Source organism: Poecilia reticulata, chromosome 12 (assembly GCF_904066995.2).
Source record: "Poecilia reticulata chromosome 12, P_reticulata-male-v2, whole genome shotgun sequence".
Taxonomy (NCBI): Eukaryota; Metazoa; Chordata; class Actinopteri; order Cyprinodontiformes; family Poeciliidae; genus Poecilia; species Poecilia reticulata.
In genome coordinates, this window is record NC_088841.1 from 24,681,713 (window position 1) to 24,707,609 (window position 25,897).

At 39.1% G+C, this 25,897-nt stretch overlaps 2 protein-coding genes across 6 annotated transcripts in view; one reads left to right on the top strand and one right to left on the bottom strand.

Moving 5' to 3' along the window:
• Nucleotides 1-3,590: 3,590 nt before the first annotated feature.
• LOC145554046 (uncharacterized) overlaps nucleotides 3,591-25,897 on the bottom strand; it is a 45,683-nt gene continuing 23,376 nt past the window's right edge. For 2 of the 3 annotated variants that reach the window (XR_014090085.1, XR_014090084.1), the window contains exon 7: nucleotides 3,591-4,078. The gene's annotated coding sequence lies outside the window, so the exon portion shown is untranslated. Of the gene's footprint in view, nucleotides 4,079-11,436; nucleotides 11,518-25,897 lie in introns of those variants that run through there. The other variant, XR_014090083.1, reaches the window with a different exon arrangement.
• LOC145554045 (protein NLRC3-like) lies at nucleotides 7,427-13,493 on the top strand. 3 transcript variants are annotated; one of them, XM_081613282.1, is made up of 9 exons: nucleotides 7,428-7,673; nucleotides 8,538-8,669; nucleotides 8,823-8,936; nucleotides 9,015-9,134; nucleotides 9,637-10,045; nucleotides 10,206-10,434; nucleotides 10,578-12,186; nucleotides 12,293-12,339; nucleotides 12,485-13,493. In XM_081613282.1, the coding sequence occupies exon 7, from the start codon at nucleotides 10,942-10,944 to the stop codon at nucleotides 12,025-12,027; it is 1,086 nt and encodes a 361-aa protein (XP_081469408.1). In that variant the 5' UTR covers nucleotides 7,428-7,673; nucleotides 8,538-8,669; nucleotides 8,823-8,936; nucleotides 9,015-9,134; nucleotides 9,637-10,045; nucleotides 10,206-10,434; nucleotides 10,578-10,941; the 3' UTR covers nucleotides 12,028-12,186; nucleotides 12,293-12,339; nucleotides 12,485-13,493. The 3 variants fall into 3 exon arrangements, with proteins under 3 accessions (XP_081469407.1, XP_081469409.1, XP_081469408.1); XM_081613281.1 differs by having other exon boundaries at nucleotides 7,427-7,673; nucleotides 9,015-10,045; XM_081613283.1 differs by lacking the exon at nucleotides 8,823-8,936 and having other exon boundaries at nucleotides 7,427-7,673; nucleotides 9,015-10,045.

Genomic DNA, 25,897 nt, shown 5'->3' on the forward strand with positions numbered 1-25,897 from the left:
TTCAATCCAGGAGTGGCAGAAAGGGAACACTTAAAACATGTAAGGCAGGTGAAACACTGAACTAAAGCTGCTAATGACAGATTCAGCCTGTTGATTCTTGGATTGGTAACTGGTTAAACTGAAGTGGACTATTAATTGTGCAGGATCTTTATCAGCATGTGGACATGTAATGAATTTAATAAACTTATTTGGAAATATTTGTAGTTAATGGAAGATTTAACCAGCCATTTGATGGAAGTTTATTATGCATAAATTCTAAAAAGAAAATTCCAACTACAGTACAAATCACCTTTTGCTCTATTTTTCTGTCACTTATGTGTTAAATCTACCATGATCCTCCCGAGTTTTATCTTTAGGTTTTCTGATAGACCTTTATTTTAAAAATTGATTTCCTCATTTTAACATGAGTGCAGCATCATAAATCTATGCTGCAGCGTCATAGGTAAACTGTAGTCAACTAACATTAAGAGAAATATGAATTAATATTCATAAGTGTGTCCTTATTAATGTAACAGTGAGTGTACATGGGCATGGGCACTGTATGGTTTGTGTTTGTTCTCAGACCTGTAACCAGTACAGTATGTAATATTTCAATGTCTTTCAGAATGTTTCAAATGTTTATCATCGTTCTAACGAACACCTTCATAACTTTTGTGTTTTTCAGTCGCTGCTCTGCAGTTTGACCCAAATCTGACTCTCGAGGATTGCAGTGAAACTGTCAAGAAGTGGCTTCATTATGTGCCAGAACGAGAGCAACGCATCGCAAGGAACCAAAGTGATGCCAACCAGAGTGAAACTGGGGTTACCACAACTTCTCATTGGCAGGGAAAAGAGGAGGTTGAAAACCAAGGGAAATCTCGAATGGAGATAACCCAGTGGCAGTAGAGATGTTTGTGTTCTGAGCGTACTAGGCCCAAGGCAGGTTCTGGCTACAGTCAGATGGACTTGAGGAGGTCAGGCATTTGAGTGGCTTCAAGTTCTTGGTTCATATGTCCAGACTATCCATTGGATTGTGGATGGTATCCAGAAGTGTGGCTGAGCAGAACTGTCTCCAGACCTCCGAAATGAACTGAGGACCTCATTCAGAAAGAATTTCTTGCAGGATCCCATGGAGACGGAAAACATGTTTAACAAGAAGTTGGGCGGTCTGGGAGGCAGTGGAAAGTTTTCTAAGGGGAATGAGATGACAAGCTTTAGAAAAACGGTCCATAATAATGAAAACCACAGCATAGCATTTTTCACAGTTCTTTTAATCTTTTTTTCCAGATATTCTTTCCAGGCCAAAAGAGAAGATCCAATTAAACAATGACTTCCGTGGCAGTTTTTCCCTCATCTGGAAACTTACCAGATCAGCCAGGATTCCATTGGTCAAAGTACCATTTGTGAGCACAGTACCATTTAGCAAATATACAGAGTAGATGTAATTTATAATATACTGGGTAAGGTTAAAACTTATTTTATTATGCAAATATCTGCAAGTTACAACATACCTCTTCTTATTGGCTACCTGACACTCTCGGGAACCTGCTTTTCTTGTTGAGGACAATCTTCTGGTACTTGATCTCTGGCTTTAGGGCAGGTTTACCACCACCAAAAAGCAGGGAATCAACATCCCCCAGAGTGAGACAAGAACCACCATGTTCTTTGACTTCCTTGACAATGTTCCCTTTCGTTCGTTGAAGCTCTGTACTTGTCTGCTTCATCCTTGGCATCTTGGAGCTTTCTATTTCGGCTTTCTTGGATAGATCTGACCTCAATGTGGCTTATTTTTGATCTTCTGGGCTAAGCAGGATTTTTTCAGAAGCTCTTTCTGTTCATATGATAGTTTGCGCTTGAACCAATTACTCATGGTGTTTTTTCTCTTGATCATATTTATTGTTGCCTGATGGTGAAGGGCTGCATTCCGCCGCTTGAAGAGGCTAAAATCTAGATTACCAAAGCATGCCTCCCCCAGCAGATTATGAAGCTTGAAATGCATCATCTTTGTTCTCATTGATGAATCCTGGGGAATGTTGCGATACCTCCCATCCTGAAGGAATTCATGCAGATACCATTCGATTACAACCACAAATGAGGCCGACATCTTTTTCAGCACCTTATTTAATATGAGGAGTGGGTGTGTTGTAGAAGTTTGTTGTCTGTCATAATGAGCGGAGAACATCATTTATGGGTAGACTGAAATCATCAAAAACTTTGGTTTCAGGCTGCAATAAGCTGCTCGGTTCATCAAACCAATTTTTAAAGGAAATGTGCATTCTCAACATATTTGTAGAAGTCCAGGTATCAAACTTCTCTCTGTACTAGCATCCAATAGGGTAATGTTAATTTGTGATAGAAAATACCCAAAGCAGTTATCAATATGTCGATTTCGTTGCTCTTTGCGTCAGCCAGCACTTTTCAACTTCAAATTGTTTTTTGTGTGAGATATGGTGAAGAAGGTGATGATGACATCATGGCGATGAAAGTGAAGTGCTGCAGCATCCTGGAAGAAATTATTGAAGTAATTTGGTGGCCCAAATACTTCCTATGATGTTCCGTGGTGCCATCACTGTGAAGGTCAAACGAATGGTGTATCGTTCATTCTGCAGCATGCATTTTGGAGAGGACATGATCAGCAGCGCGTAGAGATGTGTGTAGTTGGCCTGGCAGAATTTCTTTGTGGAAGATTTTGCTTCCCACAATTCTAATCATATTTCCACACCTGGCAGCAGGGACTTTTGCTTTACCTACTAGTTCAATGAATGTCTTTATGAGATTTGTATAGTGACCATTTTTAGTTCCAATTTCTTCATCTTTCCAACAGTGCACGTCATGAAAAGCTTCCTGATAGTCAAGTTCAATCAATTTTATTTTTGTTGCAGTCATGTTATCATTTTTGAATCTGTCCACAGAAAATTTACAATTAGAGACTTGTGTTTGTGAAACTTTGATTTGCTGTTTGTAGTGGGTTATGCTGCTCAATTGCTATCCAGTCAACTTTGAGGTCATCTTCTTTACGCACTAGTCTCCTGTAGTAATTAGACTGGCGATAAAAACTGAGTTCTTTATCTTTTTGGTCAAGAGCCAATTCCGTTTTTTGAAGTTGTCTTTTCAGCTGGCTATTTTCAGTGTGGAGTTGGGAGATTTCTTCCATCAAAAAAGCATTAGTTTCCTTCAAATTGTGGATAAAATTGTCCTTTGTGTGACACTCTGTTTCATAAACGTGAATTTTCAGAACTTGTGTTTGCAAACTACTTTCAGTTTCCTCCAGTTTAATGCATCATAGTTTAATTGCAAGTTCCTTGGATCTTTTATTTAATTGCCCTTTCTGACAGTCAGTGATATTGTTATCTTTTGACACTTTGAGACATTTGTCTCAAAGTGTCAAAAGTGTCAAAAGTGTCAAAAGACATTTGTCTCAAAGTGGGTGGGTGTTTACTCCGAGGGTATCAAGCCTCTCACTGAGATGTAAAATGCACAGCAATCTTATTATTACCTCCCATGCATCTGCCAAACATTTTTTACGCAAAGCATAAAAACTTGTTTTTTTCTCCTGGAGAAACATATATATATATATATATATATATATATATATAAACATCTTCCTCCTCAGATCTGAATGAGATCCTGATGTCGTGGTTCTCCTTCATTAAGTTACCAACAGTTTTATCTGCAGGATCTGAGTCTGCAGTGAAGAGGATGATGGTGAAGTCATTGACTCTGGAGCTGAATGTGTCCTGGATGGTGTGAAACTCTCCCTGGTCTTCATCAGTGAGGGACCCACGGGTAGGACCAGGATGAAGGCCTGGACTAGGACCAGGATGAAGGCCTGGACACCCTCAGGACCACAGAGGGAGACACAGCTGAAGGATTCATGCATCACTTCCTGCTGAGCTTTTCCATCCAAGGCAGGCAGAGAAACCCGACGTCCAAACACGTCTCCCTGGTTTCTGACACTCTGAAGGAAGATCTGGCCAACCTAGAATGACCTTGGCTGCTGACGTCTTCAGTGGTCGTCTCCTCCCAAATAGAACCAGGTTCAGAGGTTCACGTTTCACAGCCAGAGTTAAAACTTCGTCCTCATCCTTCTGCTCAGACACTGGAAACAAAAATGAGAAAAAGTTTGAGTGGAATAAATAAAACAATTTAGAACCAAACCAGAAAGTTGGAAATCACTTCAGCTTTTCTTAGAAGTTAAAAAATCAATCCAAGCGACTCAGGAACTCAGAAAGTCTCACCAACTCAGATCTCAAATCCAATATGGCTGCAATTTAGAGGTAACATAATAATAATAATAATAATCCATCCATTTTCTTGCACCCTTTTTCCCTCAGTGGGGTCAGGAGGGGTGCTGGTGCCCATCTCCAGCCAACGTTTTGGGCGAGAGGCGGGGTACACACTGGACAGGTCGCCAGTCTGTCGCAGGGCAACACAGAGACACACAGGTCACACAACCATGCACACACACACTCACACCTAGGGGCAATTTGGAGAGGCCAATTAACCTGACAGTCATGTTTTTGGACTGTGGGAGGAAACCGGAGTACCCGGAGAAAACCCACGCATGCACAGGGAGAACATGCAAACTCCATGCAGAAAGACCGGGGCCGGGAATTGAACCCAGAACCTTCTTGCTGCAAGGCAACAGCTCTACCAACTGCGCCACTGTGCAGCCCTAATAATAATAATAATAATAATTAATAATAATAAACCACACACTGCAGTGCATTTCATTACTGACTGCCAGTTGCTACAGACACTAAACCAGGTGTGAGTCCCCCTCCTCGTCCTGTTGCTGCAGGAACTAAGCAGCTTCTACCTGTTAGTTTTATACCAGAAAGTCTGAGCCTGAAGGCAGAAACTGGAACTCAGCAGGTAAATGATGAGAAGTTTCAGCAATAATGGCTTCAGTTTTTATAATGATTTGTATTTTGCCCACTGTGGGTGTGACATCATTCCCTGATCTGTGCTCTCATTGGTTAGGTGGAAGGAAAGCAGCGTTGCTGATTTTATGCATCTACTACAGTTTGTCAGTTTATTGTTATTGTTATTTACAGAATAACAGCAGCAGAGTGTTTGTATTCAAACTGGGAGTCATGAGTAGATTTTATGATTTCAAATGTCAACAGAATCACTTTCCTCTGACGTTTCACAGTCTGACCAGTCAAACCAGTTTGGGCTCATTCCTTCTCAGAATACTTTCTGTTTAAGCTGTTAAGGTGCGGCACCAGTCTGGTTCTGTTGGGTATCAGTTTGTTGATCACATATTCTTCTTTAACTCTTTGGATCATTTGAAGAAACTGTAATTTTTCTTTGTTTTTCTACTTGAACTTTGTCTTCAGGAACTTTCCTTTTTGTTTCTACTCTGATGTTTGGAGAACAGGTTCACTTCTCATTTCAAGTCAAGTATATGATGCTTTGGAAGGATTGTCTTCACAACGTTAAAGCTAAAATGTTAAAAAAAATTGCTTTATTGTATAAATTAAAAAAATATTCTAGATAAGTAATCACTTTACATGTTACATTGTGGCCCAATAATTCATATAATTCTTGAGATCTGGGGAAACTTGTATGAAACCAACAGAATCTCCAGAAGAAAGTTATTCACATTATAACTGGTTTTCTTATTTTGGCTCCTCTCAAATAATGTGATATTATTGTGGACATTTTCAATTTCACAAAACAAACATTGAACATGACAGTTTTCTGTAAGATGACAGTACACTCTCTTTGTTTTTATAAAATTACAGGTCTACATGGAAATGTTCAAAGCTCTGAGGTTACAAACAGCACATTGGATGCAGATGTATTTAGTTTAGTGTCAGGCTGGATCATTGCATGTTGGCAGGTTTCAGTGAGGTAGGGCCAGTGTTGTCCAGAAATCAGCCTGATCTCAGGGGGCCTCAGACCAGTGGGGTCCAGAGTCGCTCCTGGAGGCCCGGCATCCTGCATGTTCTGGTTCTGTCCCTGGTTAACAAACCTGGATCAAATGATGGTTCATTAGAGGCCTAAGCAGATCACTGACATGCTGAGGAGGAAGTAACAACCTGGCAGAGAACTAGAACCTGCAGGATGCTGTTCTAGTTCAGGTTGATGATTGAAATGAAATCAGGGTTTCAACCTGGATCAGCAGAACCTGCTCAGCTGATCCTGGTTTAACCAGAGACTGTCCTCACTCTGCTCACCATGTTAACATGATGATGATCATTATAATAATTATAATTATAATACATAATATATAATACATTATAATAATGTAGATAAATGTAATAGTAATGTGGTTTCAGCAGCAGTAATGTGGTAATGTTAAGGACTACAGTTCAGTTTGTTCTTTTGGTTTATTTAGCATCATTTTGTACTTTTACCTGATGATTATACACACATACAGCACATACAGAACATGTTTTCAGAAAGAGAAGGGGGGGTATAACTTAAGGGGTCACTCAAACTTAAAGATCCGCAATTTGCGAACAACAAGAAAAAGCTTCTGTATTTCAATTAAAGGTGTAAAGTTATCGAACAAGTTAAATGAAGATTTAAAACAAAGCAATAGTTTAATACAATTCAAAAGAAAATACAAGGAGGTCATTTTCAATAGAGATAGACATATGGGTGAGAGAAAGCAATAATGTCTGTATTGAAGATAACAACTTGGTGTAAGGGTTTGGAAGACAAACCAGCATAAAAAGGGAAAATGTATAGGTAAATATTAGTAACTGCTGACTGCCACTTGACTTTGACTTGACTTTGATTTTTTTAATAACAGTAGGACTGTAAGTTTTCAAGTGTTTAGGGGGTAGGAGTTAATAAGTTCTCACTTCTTCCTATCCCATTTTGAGCATGATATGTTAATTGAAACAAATATCTGTATTTACTCTTCTTTTTTTATGCACTTCTTGTTACTGTGCACTATTTTATTTTTATAATTGTATCATGTTCGAATAAATTTCATTTCATTTCATTATTTTGTTTTGATGCCATAATTACAGTGGCATAATTACTAAATAAATTAATTGTTATTTAGTGGTAGAGGGATAAAAATTGTTAAACTACAGATTTACATCTGACCTGCAGGTCCTTGTATCTGCTGACCTTTGACCTGCTGTGGAAGCAGAAAAGACAGACTTAGTTTTTCAAACAAACCTTCAGGATTTTTGTTCTGGTCAATAAATTATGACTCAATTACATATGCGCTGTTGTTGCATTGAGCTCATTTTAAAAACTGCATAGGAAAATTTGTCCTTTATTTACAGTTTTATAAATAAAACTTTAGAACTGGTTCTGATCTCTTTTTACAATCACTGACAATATTTTGATAATTCAAAAATGCTTCATCTGGTTTTAATTCATCATGCAGGTTATAGTTTCACCACCAGAGGAAGAAAAATCAATTCCAGAGTCCAGTTGGTTCAAAGTGATTTTGGTTCCAGTACAGCTGAACAGAACCTGCATCCCCATAAAACAAAATTAGTTTGTGTACAAACTGGGAGTTAAAATAAGGCTTCATGTTTTCAGATGTCACCAGGTAAACATTCCTCTGACTCATAGACAGTCAGTACCAGTTAGACCAGTTTAGGCTCATTTCTCCTCATAATACTTTCAGTTTAACCTCAACTGTCCAGTTGTACTGCGGTTCTGTTGGGTCAGTTTGTTGTGCAGATGTTCTTCAACTCTTCAGATCATTTGGACAAATTGTAAGTTCTTTGATTTCTACTTGAACTTTGACTTCAGTAACTTTTCTGTTTGTTTCTAATGTTTCTCTCTGATGTTTGGAGAACAGAGAACTACAGACTTGAACTCAAAGTTTAATCTCTCTGCTGTTTGAAGGGTAATCTAAAGCAGAGGTGTCAAAAGTCGATCCATCAGGGCCAGGATAATGTATGTTTTCATTCTCTCCTTGGTATAATGTACCTGGATCAAATGTCTCATTAGAAGGCCAAAGAATAACACTGACATGCAGAAAAGGTTGTTACTACGACCAGGGAGAGAACTAAAACATGCAGTATGCCGGGATCCAGGACCGACTTTGGGCACCCCTGATCTAAGGGATTATTAGCTTAATGATAAACTGGAATAAAACAAATTGATGAAGATATGATGTTTCTTTTTCTCTGAACAAACTACTTTATGTTTCTATTTCCTGGAGTCAAATTGTAGTCTCCACCATTAAAGTTTCAAAGTAAAATATTATTCTTAAAATGTGTTTAATTAAGTCAGATTATTAAATAGTTAATCTTTGATAGAGTAGGTAATTAAATAATTATCTTAATAGTCAAACTTAATTAAACACATTTTAAGAATAATATTTTACTTCCTGTTGTGAATCAGTGAATGTAAATGTTGCTCCATGTCTCCATCTAGTGGACTGATGGTAGAAGTGCAGCAGCTGATGCAGCTTCCTCTGCCTCGCTGCTGTCTGACTGCATTCACCTGACACTGATATGAAGCAGAGAAGAAGAGCCAATCAGAGGAGGAGCAGCTGATCTTTTTCCAGCACTAATGATGTAAAGGATGATCAGAGTTGATGTGCAGATGAATGATGTGTGTTTCCTCTGCAGGTGAAGCTAGAAAGTGTGTGTGAGCTGATGTGAATTCAGCAGCATGGATCAGTGTGAGGACAGAGAGGAGGGAGTCCCTCCCTCTAAAACCACTCTGTGTGGGGAAGATGAGAGCCAGAGCAAAGGTCAGAGGTGAGGTCACCATCTCTAACTGTCCACAGCCCTTTTCACACAGCGTTCACTATATCAGGCCAAAACAGACGTGGTGATGAAGCTGCTGCTGCTCCTCTTTGCTGCTTCATCCAGACTGAACAGATTCAGTTTTAATCATCATGTTTCTATCAGGATCCATCAGAGACTCAAACCAGAACCAGATCCCAGCTCTGTCTCCTTTAAGAGCGACAGGTCAAAGGATCATTGGATTGACTTTAAATCTCCTGTATCTCCATCCTCAGAGAGGTGAGCTGTTTCTAACTGCTCACCTCTGTTTCAAACTGAGGTGAGCAGATTAAGTTTTAATCATTGTGTTTCTTTCAGGATCCATCAGAGACTCAAACAAGAACCAGAACCAGAACCCAGCTGTGTGTCATTTAAGAGCAACAGGTCAAAGGATCATTGGATTGACTTTAAATCTCCTGGATCTCCATTCTCAGAGAGGTGAGCTGTTTCTAACTGCTGTAACTGTGGAAACTGAACCAATAAGAACTCAGATGATCCCAGTTACATTTACAGAGGTTTGATCCACAATCTACAGAATCCAGCTGCTCTGTTCTAATGAAAACACCTTCATATCTTCATCTCTGGGTAATGATGATGATGATGTTCTGCTGCTTCCTGGCTCCATGTCAGACTAACAGTGGGACACATTTCCACCACCTACTGGGAAATACCTGGTAAACCAGTCTGGTCCATCAGGACTTGGTTCCTGTGTGCATTGTAAGATCAGTTCAGCATGAAGGAAAGCTTCATGATGTGGTTGGTGCGATCTGCTGGAACTCAACCAGACTGAGCTGATGTGGACCATCAGAGGTTCTGCTGGTTATTAGTGGAATCAGAAGGAACATTAAATCTTTACAGCTACTTGGATCATCTGGTTCACTGCTCACATCCAGATATCACTTCATGGACCTTTACCTTCTGATTGTCTCTGTGTGGACAGATATAATGTGAGCTCACTGGCTTCCAGGATCTACAGGATCCATTTTAAATCCTCTATAACATCCAGGAGAGGATCCCACATGGACACACCCACATATCTCAGACCTCCTCCATGTCCACATCACCTCAGATCCAGTCATCAGAACCTGATGGATGTCCCATATTGTCCTGAAGACCTGTGTGGACAGAGCCTTCACTTCCACCGTCCCCAAGCTCTGGGACTCTGTATCCACCAGCATCAGATCTGCTGACAGTGTGGACAGTTTGAAGTTCAAGTTTAGAACCAACTTTTTAAAATGTCTACTGGTCATTCTGGTAGGGTCCTCCACAGAGTGGACCAGCAGAGTTCAGAGGTTCCCTGTGGTCCGTCTGCCCAGCAGCATCAAACACAGCTGGACTCCATATTTATGGTCTGTACATGAACAACAACTACTTTTCCATGGTTCTGTTCACAGTCGTCTCCATACTGGACTTTGTAGACCAGAGGACTGTCAGCCTGTCCAACATACATCTGGTGTTTGGCTCCATGATTTCAGTCTGATGTTTCCTTCATCTATTATTCTGTCCCAGCTGCTGGAGGAAAACATTGTCACTTTTGTGAAGAACGAGCTGAAGAAGATCCACAAGGTTCTGAGTCCAGACTACCCAGAATGCTCAGAGAGCCAGAGAGAGGATGATGAGGTGTTGGAAGGTGAAGATGAAGAGCAGAGGAGGAGCAGCAGAGAGGCAGTGATGAAGATCACACTAAACTTCCTGAGGAGGATGAAGCAGGAGGAGCTGGCTGACCGTCTGCAGAGCAGTAAGAAGATTTCTACAAAGATTTGACCTGATGGATAAATGACACATTTTCTGATGTCTGAAGAGATGGAATCACATTTATGTAAATCATCTTCAGAAGACTGTTTCAATTAGTTTCTGATTTTACTTTTTGTGTTATTCAAGAACATTTTGCTGCAGTTCGTCATCAACTTAAATCTGATCTGAAGAAGAAGTTCCAGTCTGTGTTTGAGGGGATTGCTAAAGCAGGAAGTCCAACCCTTCTGAACCAGATCTACACAGAGCTCTACATCACAGAGGGAGGTACAGGAGGGGTCAATGATGAACATGAGGTCAGACAGATTGAAACAGCATCCAGGAAACCACACAGACCAGAAACAACAAGGAGATCCTGACTGATGCTACAGAGTCCAGCTCAGTGGATGTTCTGCTGACAAACCTCATCAGGGGAAAACTGCTTCCCTCTGCTCTCCTCTGGATAACCACACGACCTGCAGCAGCCAATCAGATCCCTCCTCAGTGTGTTGGCATGGTGACAGAGGTCAGAGGGTTCACTGATCCCCAGAAGGAGGAGTACTTCAGGAAGAGATTCAGAGATAAGAAGCAGGCCAGCAGGATCATCTCCCACATGAAGACATCACAAAGCCTCCACATCATGTGCCACATCCCAGTCTTCTGCTGGATCACTGCTACAGTTCTGGAGGATGTGTTGGAGACCACAGAGGGAGGAGAGCTGCCCAGCACCCTGACTGAGATGTACATCCACTTCCTGGTTGTTCAGACCAAAGTGAAGAAGGACAAGTATGATGGAGGAGCTGAAACAGATCCACACTGGAGTCCAGAGAGCAGGAAGATGATCGAGTCTCTGGGAAAACTGGCTTTTGATCAGCTGCAGAAAGGAAACCTGATCTTCTATGAATCAGACCTGACACAGTGTGGCATCGATATCACAGCAGCCTCAGTGTACTCAGGAGTGTTCACACAGATCTTTAGAGAGGAGAGAGGGCTGTACCAGGACAAAGTATTCTGCTTCGTCCATCTGAGTGTTCAGGAGTTTCTGGCTGCTCTTCATGTTCATCTGACCTTCATCAACTCTCGAGTCAACCTGATGGAAGAAACACAAACATCTAAGAAGTCTTCATTATTTAAATCAAAGTCTCTTCATCAGGGGGCTGTTGACCAGGCCTTACAGAGTCCAAATGGACACCTGGACTTGTTTCTCCGTTTTCTCCTGGGACTTTCACTGCAGACCAATCACAGACTCCTACAAGGTTTGTTGATACAGACAGAAAGTAGCTCACAGACCAATCAGGAAACAGTTCAGTACATCAAGAAGAAGATCAGTGAGAATGTGTCTGCAGAGAAAAGCATCAATCTGTTCCACTGTCTGAATGAACTGAATGATCGTTCTCTAGTGGAGGAGATCCAACAGTCTCTGAGGTCAGGGCGTCTCTCCAAAGATAAACTGTCTCCTGCTCAGTGGTCAGCTCTGGGTTTCATCTTATTGTCATCAGGAAAAGATCTGGATGTGTTTGAACTGAAGAAATGCTTTGCTTCAGAGGAGGTTCTTCTGAGGCTGCTGCCAGTGGTTAAAGCCTCCAACAAAGCTCTGTAAGGACACACATTGTTACATGAGGAGTAAACCGATTGCAGTTGCCTTTAACCCCGCCCATCTGAAAGAGTTGGACCTGAGCTACAATCATCCAGGAGACTCAGGAGTGAAGCTGCTGTCGGCTGGACTGAAGGATCCAGACTGGAGACTGGAAGCTCTCAGGTATGGAGGAACCTGCTGCAGGAGCAGAGAAGGTCTGATAGAAGAGGAAGAGGAGAAACGTCTTTAGTTATTCTGACTGATGGTCTGACCCCTTTCCTCCTTTCAGGGTGGAGCCTGCTGGAGGCCAATTCTTGACACCAGGTCTGAGGAAGTGTAAGTGTGTTTTTCATCTGATTCATGACAACAAAGCAGCTCACATTCAACCATCTTCAAACTGTCACATCACTCATTCAGGATCATCATCAAAGATCAATAAATGATCAATAACTGCAGCTGGATTGTGTTTGTTCTCCATCAGATTCCTGTCAACTCACCATCGACACAAACACAGTGAGCAGAGAGCTCAAACTGTCTGAAGACAACAGGAAGGTGACACGTGAGGAGAAGCTTCAGTCATATCCTGATCATCCAGACAGATTTGATTACTGGTATCAGCTGCTGTGTGGAACTGGTCTGACTGATCGATGTTACTGGGAGGTCGAGTGGAGAGGAAGAATTAATATATCAGTGAGTTACAGAAGAATCAAGAGAAAAGGAAACAGTACAGACTGTGTGTTTGGATTGAATGATCATTCTTGGAGTCTTAGATGCTCTGATGATGGTTTCTCTGTGAGGCACAACAACATAGAAGCTCCTCTGTCCTCCTCCTCTGTCTCTGACAGAGTATCAGTGTATGTGGACTGTCCTGCTGGCATTCTGTCCTTCTACAGAGTCTCCTCTGACTCACTGATCCACCTCCACACTTTCAACACCACATTCACTGAACCTCTGATTCCTGGATTTGGGTTCTGGTGGCCTGGTTCCTCTGTTTCTGTGCTTAGTTGAGTCTAAAGAGTCTAAAGTTTTTCCTCCTGTCAGAAAAACTCTCACTGTTGAACAGATAGTTCATCTCTACATGTTTTCATGGATCCAAACTGTTTCTTGGTCAAACTTTTACACATGATTCCTTAGAAATTTTTTCTTCTTCCAGTCCTTTAAAGATGGAAGCTGGGATTATTCCAGGATCCACATGTTTTTCTGTTTCCAGTCAAAGATGCTTTTAATTTTCTGCAGTTTTTCTTAATCACTGAACATTTTCTGTTTCTTTCAGCTCTTTTTTCTTAACCCTTGTGTGTGTGAGGACTTAGGCAAACGTAGAGGACTGTGGAAAATGATACAAGTTTTACGTGTGTAGGGTCAGTTGGACCCCATTTCTACATACAATGGTTAAATATGTCTTGGATTCAAATGTTAAATTATCCTTTTGTATATTTGCTGCAGTTTTTCTTCATGTATTTAGTGAACAATAAAAACAGTTTTTTCTTCTGCATTTGATTCATTTGCTGTTCATTCGGTTCTGTTATCGATTAATGTCATAGAGATTTTATTTCAATCTCAATCTGACTTTATTTCTTATGTAAAACTGTTCGCCTGCTATTTAGTGAATCCCATCACACCATGACAATTTTTTTACTTGCTGTTCATCAGGTGGGGGAGGGGAAAGGAGCTACAGGTTTGTTCCATCATTCTTTTTTTTTTTTTTTTTTTTTGTAGATTGATCATATTTATATTTTTTTTTTTTATTACAGTTTTTTTTTTTGCATGTTGGTGCAATGCTTTGTTGTTATCTTGTTTAATTCAATTTTAAGATGATTTTATTTATTTCTACATTAATCTTGCTTTCTTATGTATAATGAAGTCTAGTTAACTAGCAGGCTGGAAATTTACTGGTCCTGTTTATTTTAATACAGGCCAGGTGATCCTTTTTAGCAGGGGTGTCAACTCCAGTCTCGAGGGCGGTGTCCTGCAACTTTAGATGTGCTCTGCTGACCACACCTGAATAGAATAATTAGGTCATTAGCAAGGCTCTGGAGAACTACCTACACAAGGAGAGTAATTAAGCAATTTGATTCAGTGTTTTGTACCTGTGGCACATCTAAAACTGCAGGACAGCGCCCTCAGGACGGAGTTTGACACCCTGCTTTTTAGGGTAAAAGATGGCGAGCTCTGAAACTGGCTGGAGCCAGGAGGCCTAGAATCACTTCATCCTGGTCTGTATCAGTTCCCCTCATCTCACCAGGCACACACCATTATTCATCTCTTTATCTGAAAGAACTTGCGCTGGACATTGTATCTTAAATATCTGGATAATCCAACCATGGACTTCTGATGTGTGTCGGTCAGACTTTGACTGACAGCAGAAAGTGAGACAGTTGTGCACAAATTAATGAAGGATTGCCACAGTATGTGTTTTATTTGGTTCTAATATGTCTTGTATGTTCATTTAATTTTTTTCTTCAAATACATGATATGAAAGCAGTTATTTTGTATCGTTATTGATTACTGACAACGGCTCCAGTAGACGAATTCCAGTCTTCTGATTTTTTTTCCATCCAGTCCTTTTTACACTTTAAATAGTGCTCCACTTATTTACAGTAACATTCTTGAAACTGTTGTTTGGGTATGTTTGACATAAAGTGATAAATCTTATATATTCTGTTTCATTCAGAAATTCTACCTGAAACTCAGAATCTGCAGAACATTTTTCTTTGGAGAAAAAATCCAGAACTGAGATCAGAGCAGAATGAAAACTGGAGATCAGTGTTGGACAGAAAAGCTCTGATCGCTGCATCTCTGAAATATTTCACATTTGATAAAAATGAATCTAATTTTATCTGCTGCAGGCTGCACCTGAGCAGCTAATGCAGGTTCTACTTTTAATTAAGTCTCTGGTCAAAATGAGTCCAGTTTGGGATGAGAGATTTTCTGTTGTTCTGTTTTGAAAAATAAACACTGGAAAAGCTGGATGATGGAGCAGAATCACCGTCCTGATCAAAGATGGCTGATAAAACAGGTGAGAATGTGACGATGACAGAAAAATAAGAACCGTTGATTTTTAATGCTGCCTGTTTAATAATGTGAGAAAACTACGTTTTATAATTCAATCTGTATTTAATACTTTTTACACAGAATGAAAAAACAGATTTAATGTTTATTTTTCTAAATACTACATGTTAAATATTTAGCCCTTCATTTTATGAAATGATGCTTATCTCTCTTGATACAAGAGAAAACCAGTTTTAAGAAATTTGCCACTTATCAGTTAATTGTTATCGATTCCTAAGACCAATTAACTTTAGATTAATTCAAACAGTTTTATGTACTATAAAAATGTTAAATGAATTGTTTTTCAGACTGTACCCAATAATCATCCTAATAAATATAACGAATTCTAATGATCTCAGTCTCTTACTGTGTAATTCCTCTAAAATAAGAGTTTTGTTTCTTAAATTATCAAATTAAATTCAGTTTCTTGTTGATTTTCTAAGGATATGCTGTAAAATTGTAACAGTTTCAAATTTCACAATTAAATAATCAAGTTAATCCTGCATTATTAATTTTCCATTTCCATTAAACCATTATTTGACCTCCAAAAAAACAAATGTTTAGTTTATTCCTTGACATTTTTTATCGTTCTCTGAATAATTAAATCAAATTTACTGTCAAAGATGGAAAAGTTACAAACCAGAATCAACTTCTACTGTAATCAGAAATTAAAGGGATTATAATAAATCTAATTTAATTCATCTATAAGATGACAGATGTTACCATGGGTTAGCCTTTTTGAAAAAAACAAACAAAAACAGATCCAAGATGGCGGCCATTTTTCAAGAAGATCATCAAAAGCAATTTATTACTTCATCTCAAACAATGTATTGAAGCAAAAGCCAATAATAATGGTAGGTAGAAGTGCAGAAAAAATTATTGGTTGCATAGAGAATCACAATTCTGAGTCCATTCAAAAAGTGGCTTTAGTCTAGTTAGTTAATGTTTTTGTAAAATTAGATTTGGTGGCGGCCTTTTGTTCGACAGCAGAACAAACTGACTCTTCAATAAGACAATGATCCTAAACACCACAGCAAATCTAAAAGTGAAAACGTCAACCTGGTTGAAGCTGAAGAGTCTGAAAGCAAAGTGTGATCAAAACTAATTACGCTAATACTCTACATTCAAATAAACATTTCAGATAAATGTTACTGAGCAGAAACAGAAAGCAGAGTAGCAGAAACACTGGAGTGTATTTGCGTCCAAATCACCATTTATTTGCTGGTGCAGAGAAACAGACGAGACGTTGATAGATGGACCTCCGGGTAGCAATCACTGCCCTCCTGTTGTCTGTAAATCCTGCTGCATCTTTTTGCATCTGAACCTCATGTTTATGAAGGAGCGAAGCCTCCTGTCTGCTTCTGCACAGCAGGTTGTTAAAGTGAGCACAAACAGTCAAAACCACGGAGGAAACATAAATAAATGACACCAACACGAAGCACACAACGGCAGCGACTCGTCTGTCTCTTCAGTCTGGATGTGTGAGGCTTCTGCTCACACAAGGGCAAGAAGCAATTTTCCCTCCGGGGAATTAATTACGTCTAAATTTGAATCTAAAGAGCATTTCAAGCGAATGGCTGCAGGATCGTTTCAAGACGTTTTCAGATGATTGCATCGTTTCGCTCGGAGGTCTTTGGTGTCGAGGAGAGACGGCACAACGAGTAAACAAAGTGTTTGCTGCTGCACATTTCATCAATAAAAAGATCACAGGTCAGAACTACAGCTCAAAAGATTCATCTGATTAATTAGATTAATCGAGTTTGTTTGTTAAGCTAATGGTAACTAATTTAGTAAATGGTTCATTGTAACAGGAGGATACACTCAAAAACTTGTCTATGAATATTTTCATCCAAAACTCCTTAGTCAATAAAACGTTTATTTTCTTACTTTAAAAAGCAATTTAATTGTTTTTATGTGCATATTTTAATGTATTTCTAATATTGTATAAATAAGGTTTAAGTGGTTAAATGAAAAACATGTAGAATATGCCATTTTTTAATCCAATTAATCAATTAATGGTCAGAATAACTGATCGTTACAGCCCTAGTCATAACAGAACATAAATTATGCATTAATTGCAGAGAAGCAGCTAAAAGTGTTTTCAATCCCGACAGTCGAGGAGATTCAGTTTGATTGGAGACCAAAATGGCTGCTACATTTTCAGCTGCTGTGGTTTTCTTTCACACTGCAACGTGTCAAACAAACCTAATTAACTGAAAAACCTGTTCCTCTCCTGGCCTGTGGGGGCGCTGCATCAAGAACCACTGAAGGAAACGACACAAAAGCTCTGAAGACACTGAGCGCAACTTCCTTCTTCATGAAATGTAAACCAAAATGGAGTAGCATCAGTTTAGCGATTGTAGGATTTCTCTTTTGTCTTTGGGGGGAAACATAAAATATAACTCCATAAGTCCAAATTTTACGCAAAAATTTCTCTTATTTACAGATTTATTTTCCAAAATATTTAAAACAAAATGCAGCTTGGGAAGATGAAATATTGGCTGGCGTTTGTAAATCCAGGAGGCACCATTTCTCCTGACTGCTGATTGGCTGAACCCCCACAGAGAGGAAAAACGTTAGCTTCTGTGGTAGCGCTACATATTAATGCAGGTTAAGTTACATTCGTGTTTTAAGTGGTTTTAGAGACCAATATTCATTATGAAAACCTAACAGCCAGAGGTAAAATGTCAAAACTTTAAGCCACATTTTCATTTGTTACAAAGGTCCAGTCAAAGTCCAGACCTTAATCCAACGGAGAATCTGCTTAAAACTGATGCTCACATAAAATAATGGGGCAAATATTTTCTAAACTGGATGAGAAAAGTCCAACCATGTAGCTCCATGAAGTAATAACTCATGAAGGCTGAATATAAATGCATGACACACTTTTCAGATATTTATATGCGACACCAGGCACCATTTCCAACCATTTCACCCAGAACCAGATCAGAGGGACTGAAAGATGTAATATGTGTGGAAAACCAAGGCCAGGGATGCAACTAACAATTACTGGATTAATCAATTATTCTGACGATTAATCGATTAATTGTACACAAAACAAATATTGGCACATTCTACAGATTTTTCATTGAATCACTTATGATTTTTATACATTTACAGAAATACATTTAAAGTTGTGAAACAAAAATGTTTAAATTCCTCGTTTAAATACGAAAACATTTTATTGTCTAAAATACACCACTGTACCGTTCCTTAAGTAAATCTAAAGCTAAGCTATTCCACTTGAGTAGTTTTGGCTAAAACGTATAAACATAGGTGTTTTTATTTTAAATGCAAATGTGAATATTTTTGTACAGTTTTGGCCTAATTACTGCTCTGAGTAGGTTTTTTTCAGCAAATGGCCTTTTTGAGTCTTTTCCAGTTAATGATTAATCGATTACTAAATTAGCTGACGATTTCAGTTATCAATTAATCACGATTAATTGCTCCAGCCCCACCCAAATCCAAAGAAAAACCATCAGAAAGTTGGATCTCCTTATTTCTGAGGTAAATCTGGGATCATATAAGGCCTCTGCTCTGTAACATGAGAGGAAAAAGGTTTAAGAAGGACAAGTCGGGTAGAAATGAGCAATAATATCCTGACACAGACGCAGAGTGTGGATGCAACCATGGCGACGTTTGGTACAGAAAAGGTTCTCAGACATGTTTTCTGTAGTGAGAGAACTGAAACTCTTTTACTCATTTTCAATCAATCAGAAGATTCATTTCTATTCACTCTCCTGTTTTACTGTAATGCCATTTTTAGTTTATATAGTTGTGCTTCATTCCTCAGAGTCAATATTCAAACCTTCATGTTGATTTTCTCTGTTTTTTTCCCCAGTAAATTTACTGAGTGCAGCTTTGCCTGGATGCATGGAGCCTCCTCTGGGATCAATAAAGCACGGGGCCATCTCTCCGTCTAAAAGGCCATGTAATCACTGGAGCTGCTTCCAGTTCAGCTCGGAGAGAGATTTGTGTCTTTGTTATCATCCTGCTGCAGTTCAACAACCTTTTCTCAGCAGCATTCAAACTCTGAAAACCTCAAACGTTGCCTTTATGGGCGATATTGTGAATATTTTATGGCTGCAGCTCATCTTATTTGTCAGCAGCAACACCTGGATGGATGACTCAAAACCCAGGAACTGACTTATGGATGTATTTATTCTGGTTTGAATTTGCTTTTCTTTTTATTGACTCATATGGGTGTTTGATGTAAAATAAGATATTAAGCTGCAGATTTTCTCTCCCTCTGCCACCTGTAGGTTATCGTCCAGCAGCAGAAACCCTCAGCATGCCTAGGAAATAAAAAATGGACAAACGCTGCGTTTTATTTCTCTCCTCTGCATGCAGCAGAACAGAACCTGGTGCCACTTTTTGATCGGAGAGAAAATAAATTGTTTATGCACATATTTCCTGACTGCAATCTGGTGCAACGTAATATTTCAATCAAGACACTTATTTCCCTTTCAAACGTAAATAGTCGTTCGCTGTTTAACATTTACAAATAGGATCATCCAGGCAGAAATGTTGATTGCCACATTTTCACTCAGACTAACAAGTAAATATTTAACAGGGATCGCCATCTCCAGATCAGCGTTTGGTATAATAACATTGCAAAATATTGTTTGGAATGTAATAATTGTTACCTAATAAATACCAAGTGGTTTGAGTTTCCGTCTGGGATGCTGATGCAACATCCAGCCTGTTGATTTGTTTCACTGCAGGAGAGATTAAACGCTCCAGCTGCTGCACAACACCAAGTGGGAAATGTGGATTTATCGATAACGTCGCTGCTGCATGATAAAAATGTCTAATGCACCTTTAAAGAGGTGGAAAAAAGAGCTTAATTTGTATATGAAACAACTGCCTGCAATACAGCATCACTACCACAAGGTGGCGGCAATGTGCCGACAAGCAAAGATGAAGAATTCTGCAGTAATTTGTGTTTAGCCATTTTTAAAAGTCATATTTTCATTTAGAAGTTTTTAACTAAATATTTAGCTACCAAGCTAACAGCAGGAGTTTATAGAAAGACTCAGCTTTTATTCTGATAGTCTACTAACAGCTATCAGCGAGTGAATTTGCATATAAGCTAAGTATTTAGCATGATAGCTTAATATTTAGTTAAAAGTAAAATATTTAGCTTGTTATTTAAATATTTAGTCTGGAGATAAATATTTTGTTTGACAACTAAATATCTGGCTGAATACTAAATACTTTGTCAGCAAGCTAAAAATGTAGCTTAAAAACTAAATATTTAATTTGGATCCAAGTAATTAGCAATATTTTCTCACCAGCGGGAGTTTATATAGCGGTAAGCAAGACCCAGCTTTTATTTTGATAGTCCACTTAAAGTTATTGGCAAGGGAATTTGTATATTAGGCAAATATTTAGCACTTAGCTAAATATTTAGCTTTAAGCTAATATTTAGCTAACACTTAGCTTAGAGTTTAATGCTAATTCCTTAAACTAAAGTAGATCATTGTTTAAATTTTGTTTTTGTTTTTGTATGTGATTTTATTGGGTTTAATTTTAAGCCTAAATCTCCTCTTCCTGTAGATCAGGGTCCGATCCCCGACAGTTTAAACCACTCCTGCAGCTGGATGCTCTTTTCAACATGACATTTCAGATTTATTAAACTACACAGAGAGCAAGAGAAGAAAAAATAAAAACTGGACAATAGGAAATGTAACAAAGCAACAAAATAGATTGGTGTGAAGATCGAAGCTGCTACAGTGGAGTCACCGGTGCGGCGAACATTAAGCAGCCTTTGTCTGCGAGCCGGGCTGAACAAGCATCAAGCTCAGGTTCTGTTCACCTTACAGGGACTTAAAGGACCGCCGGTGTCGATTTAAACCAGAGAAAAGTCACTTCAACAAAAAGGCTGGTCAGCATTTATCAACCTTTATCTACTATGTCTGAGTTCAGAGGCAAAACTCTGAGTTTTTATAGCAAAGAGTAAAAGTTTAATCTGTCAGGAGATAAAGAGACGGAAAGATAAGGAGGGAAAAACTGAACAAGAAACCTTCAAGATGGACGGATGGAAACCAGGTGAACTGGTCAATTTGTGATCTGAATAACTGAGTCAATCTACAATCTGGTCGACAGAGTTTCTGTAACAATGTGCAATAACATAATACATTTAATCTTTAACCAATCTGTGATTTTATGGAAGCCTCCGTCCCTCTGAGCACACCGACAGCTCCTAACGAGATGCCTTCAGGTCCTGGTGAAGGATGGGAAACCAGAGCTCCACAGCATGAAACCAACATGTAACCTGAACGTCCCGGCTCTGCAGATTCAAAGGCCTCCACATCTGGAAACATCTCAAATCAGTGATCCAGGAAATATCTCTTATGCCCAAATTCCTCTTTATTTTTAATGCAAATGACATCCAAGTCCCAACAATCTGTCCAGGAGACAGAGGCAGCGCCGTACGTTACAGCAGACGTAACCTTTCCCCGGTTCTCTGATCAGATTAAAGCCAACCAGGCAGATGTCAACAAAAGGCCAACGAGAACAGGTTGACCTTTCCTTCCCCAACCTGCTCAGTGGGAAGGAAAACGTTCAAAAACAGAAAGACAAACACCTGCAACAAGAGCCGGTCGCCACGGTAACGTTTACACCTGTAGACCAGCGTCTCTGAGGGCTGGAGGACGAGACAGGGACATGGTGGTGGACCAGTCCAAACAGGAAGAGTTTCTGCTGGTTTAACTCAGATTTAAGACTTTTTAAGACACTATGAATGAAATTTAATACCTGGATTACAAACTTCAGAGTTGGGTAGCAACTAGTAACTAGCTACATTTACTCAGTTACATTTAACTGAGTAACCTTTTGGGAACAAATTTACTTTTCTTTCAGGACCGTTTTGACTGAGCTGTACTTGTAACTTTATTTTATTAATTTTATTACGAAGTTTTGCTAATAAAACAGAAACAAACCATTTCATCCATTTGTGAGTTGAGTTTGGTGAATATGGATGTTTGCTTTTTGGTCTGACAGGCTGTTTAACGTTTACTACCAAAAAAGGACAAACAGTATTTTTTTTGTCCAATACTATAATGAAGATATACATTATAATATAATGATTATTTGGATTTCTGTCAGTACCAAATATTTCAGTTTTATTGTGTTGTTGTAAAATGAGTAGAGACAGAGAAATCCAGCAGATTTTCACTGACTGAATGCAGGTGAAATGGAGGCTAACAGTAGCTAAGCTAACTAAGCTAACAGGTTGGTAATCCACATCCACTTCCTACGAAGTACAAAACTGGTTAAAAGCTGACACCCTGTCTTTGTCTTTCTTCTTTTCTCTTTTTTAAACACCTGATTTTATTATTTTATTAGGCAGCATGGTTAAAATCACGTCTTTCTTGTCTTCCACAGGCTAAACACGTCAATGTAAAGTGCGCTAAAGCAGGAACAAACCATTTCATCCGGTTACAGGGGGATGTTCGGTCAATATGGATGGATATTAGGACATAGGGAAACCTTGACCAATATTCTAATAATAACGATAACATATATTATATAATGATTACTTTTCTGTCAGTACCAAATATTTCAGTTTTATTGTGTTATTTAAAATGAGCAAAGAGGAAGAGAAATACCAGAACTCCCTTTCATTGATTAAATGCAGTGAAACGAGAGGCTAACTGTAGCTTAGCTAGCTAAGCTATCTGGTCGTTAACCATGCAGTAGTCTATCCAGCCCTTTTGATGGGGAGTAATGGGCTAAAACGAAACGCCCTGTGTTTGATTTTTTTCTTTTCCTTTTTTTAAAAAAATCTGATTTTATTATTTTTACTAAGCAGCATTGTTAATATCACCATCGTTTTTGTCTTTTACCGATTGCTACTACACCCGCTAACGCTGGAACAAACCATTTCATCCCGTTACAAGGGGGTGCTGGGTAAATACGGCTGTTTGCTTTTTGGTCTAAAACAGCGGAAATATTTAACTTTTACCGCCAAAAACAAGTAAAAACAACGCCATTATGTCAACACCAATGTCAATTTTTTATTGACATTGGTCCCCAAATATATGTTTTAAATATTTATATTTCTTTTTTGAAGGAATTGTCTCAGCGTCCCCCCCCCATATAGCGGTGCTGATTAGAAAGGCCTGAAAGCGAGAGTCGTCATCCATCTTTGTCATCCCAGCAGGAGCGGTGAGCTGCAGGGGAAGGAGCTGCAGCAGCAGCAGCAGCAGCGGACAGTTATGAGGAAGCCTCCTCTCCTGCTGAGCACCGGCCGTCACACACATCCGCAGAGTGTTGGGGTCTGCAGCCGCAGGATGTTTACAGCAACTCTCAATATCTCTGCTTCACAAATCATTCATATCTTCTAGGCATTTACTCTAAAAACTATTTTATAAAAGATTAATATTGTCAGGTAGAACACATCAGTTTGATTTGATGTCCACTCAGTTAATCTTCCTAACTGTAGAATGATGGTCTTCAGGTTATTTGGAAATTACATTTTTAGCTTTTGACAGCAACAATTATTGCCCCAAGATTACAGCTCTTGTTTTTTTTTACCAGACAAAAGAGAAATTATATCATCACCACTCCATTTTTATTTACGTTTCATGAAGAAGGAAGTTGCAATCAGCGTCTTCTTCAGAGGTTTTGTGTCGTTTCCTTCAGTGGTTCTTGGTGTAGCGCCCCCACAGGCGAGGAGGGAAGCATGTTTTTTCCAAGAGAACCGCAGCAGCTGAAAATGTAACAAATGTTGCCATTTTGGTTCCCAGTCGACCCGAATCTACCGAACTATCAGCTGGGAAAACATCCTTAATAGTCACACTGCAATTAATGAATACTTTATGCTCTCTCTATAGCGTCTGATGTCTTTCTGTTGGCCTCCAATGAGCCATAGTTCCTGCTTTTATTTAGCACTTAATCAAGTCCGAAGACTCCAAAGCGCTTTACGTTGAACTCATTCACCGTTTCCTTCATCGTTGCCCAAGGACACAACGATCCGGCAACAGAACCAACAGAACTGTCGTTTTTCAGGTGATCAATTAATGGAGTGCATTCAGAGCACCTGGCCAGATACTTTTCCTCTTATATCCCAAAAAAGCACCAAGGCTGTACTTAGGTTGTTTGCATAAATCACTTCTAAATGGGCCGAATGCCAAAGGATAGAAGGAAATGCTTTATTGACATATGGAGGCTGAAAATGTGACATTTGTTGTGCAGTTATAAAGAAAACACACACCACTGCTGAAATTGAAAATGCCCCAACATGGAGTTGTGTCCTTAGTTTCCTTTGGACGTCTACTCTGGGGGTGAATTAACACTTCGCATTAAGGGCGCAGGCGGGAGTGCAGGCCATCTGTTTCTCCATGATGTCTCCTGCAGAGCGCTCGCCACAGGATCAATCTCCCTGTGGAGCTAAAGAGCAGAAACACTCCGCTATCTGTTGCCACCAAGCTGCAGCAACCGCTCCGTCACCACAGAGGACGGAGCCTCAGAGCGCTTCAGCAAGGTGAAACTTATTAATGCAGCACAGAAACACGGCTCTCACTGAAACAGACACAGTCTTCTCTCCAGTTTTACTCCAGTTTTCAGAGTTCAGCTACATGGACGATTGTAAGGCTGAAACGATTAATCAGATCAGTCAACTAATTGAAATAATCGTCAACTAATTTAGTAATCAATTAATCATCAGCTGGAGTATAAATGTTCAAAAAAGGTCATTTGCTGAAAGAACAACACAATCAGAGCCAAAACTGCAAAACATATCAATTTCTTCCAGTGTTTCTGTAAATGTTCTTCCCAGAAAGATTTAGCAGTTTTAGCTTCATTTAGTTCAAATTCTCTAAAATAAAATAAATTAAATCTCCTGTTAAGCATCCAATTATTGGTAATCAATAGATTAGCCCAAAGTTGAGCATATGTTGATGTTAGAAGATATTTTAGCTGCAAATGCATTATTTGCTACAAATGATAAAATTTTCTCTATTATTGTGTTTTTTAGCAATAAAATATTTATTTTCTTATATAAAAAGGGACTCAATGATGTAATTATACTTTTTAAAATATTTCTAATATAGCATAAAGGGCTAGATATAAAATCTGCACTATTTGTATTTTTTTTGTAAAATCAATTAATCGTCAGATTAACCGATTAATCGTCAGAGTAACCGATTAATCGTCAGAGTAACCGATTAATCGATAAATAAAGTAATCATTAGTCGCAATCGATTGTTTTCTTTAAAGAGGAAGAAGTTATCCAAACCAAACTGGTTCGAAGTGGATAAGTGTTTGGACCTGATAGCTGGTTGTACCATCAGGCATCATCTTGATCAGCGTCAACGTTGTATTTTTTAACCAATCAGTGGTGAACCTGCAGGGATCCTGCTGTATAGTCCAAGTAAGCTTGAGCTTCTCAAACTGATGGTTTTTCCTTCAGGATTGTCTGAGAGAGAGCAGGAGTTCATAATCCCACACCATCACACTGCCTCCACCATGTTTCAAAGCTGGCTTTTCTGTTTTCCTGAAATAATTTTTAAGTTTAACTGGATGGACACCTTCCAGGATATTTTCCTAAAAGTTTCAGAGATTGTTGATCTTTGTGTTCTTCCAGTCCCTCTTTCTTTTTGTTAAATCATGAACTGTGGTGAAACCTGCACCAGATCTTGTTCTGTTCTTCTTGGACCGCCTGATTTAAATCAATACCTGAGACTCACTGAGGATGGTGTAGAATCAGTGATGCTGTGGGCCTCTTAAGGTCCCAATGCTTGGTGAAATACCAGTAGTGTGTTGTTCTGAAGTAGACTTGGAAAAACCAAAACTAGAGCCCAGTTTTCTCTGTAGAAGTGTTGATTTGTGTCTTTGTTCT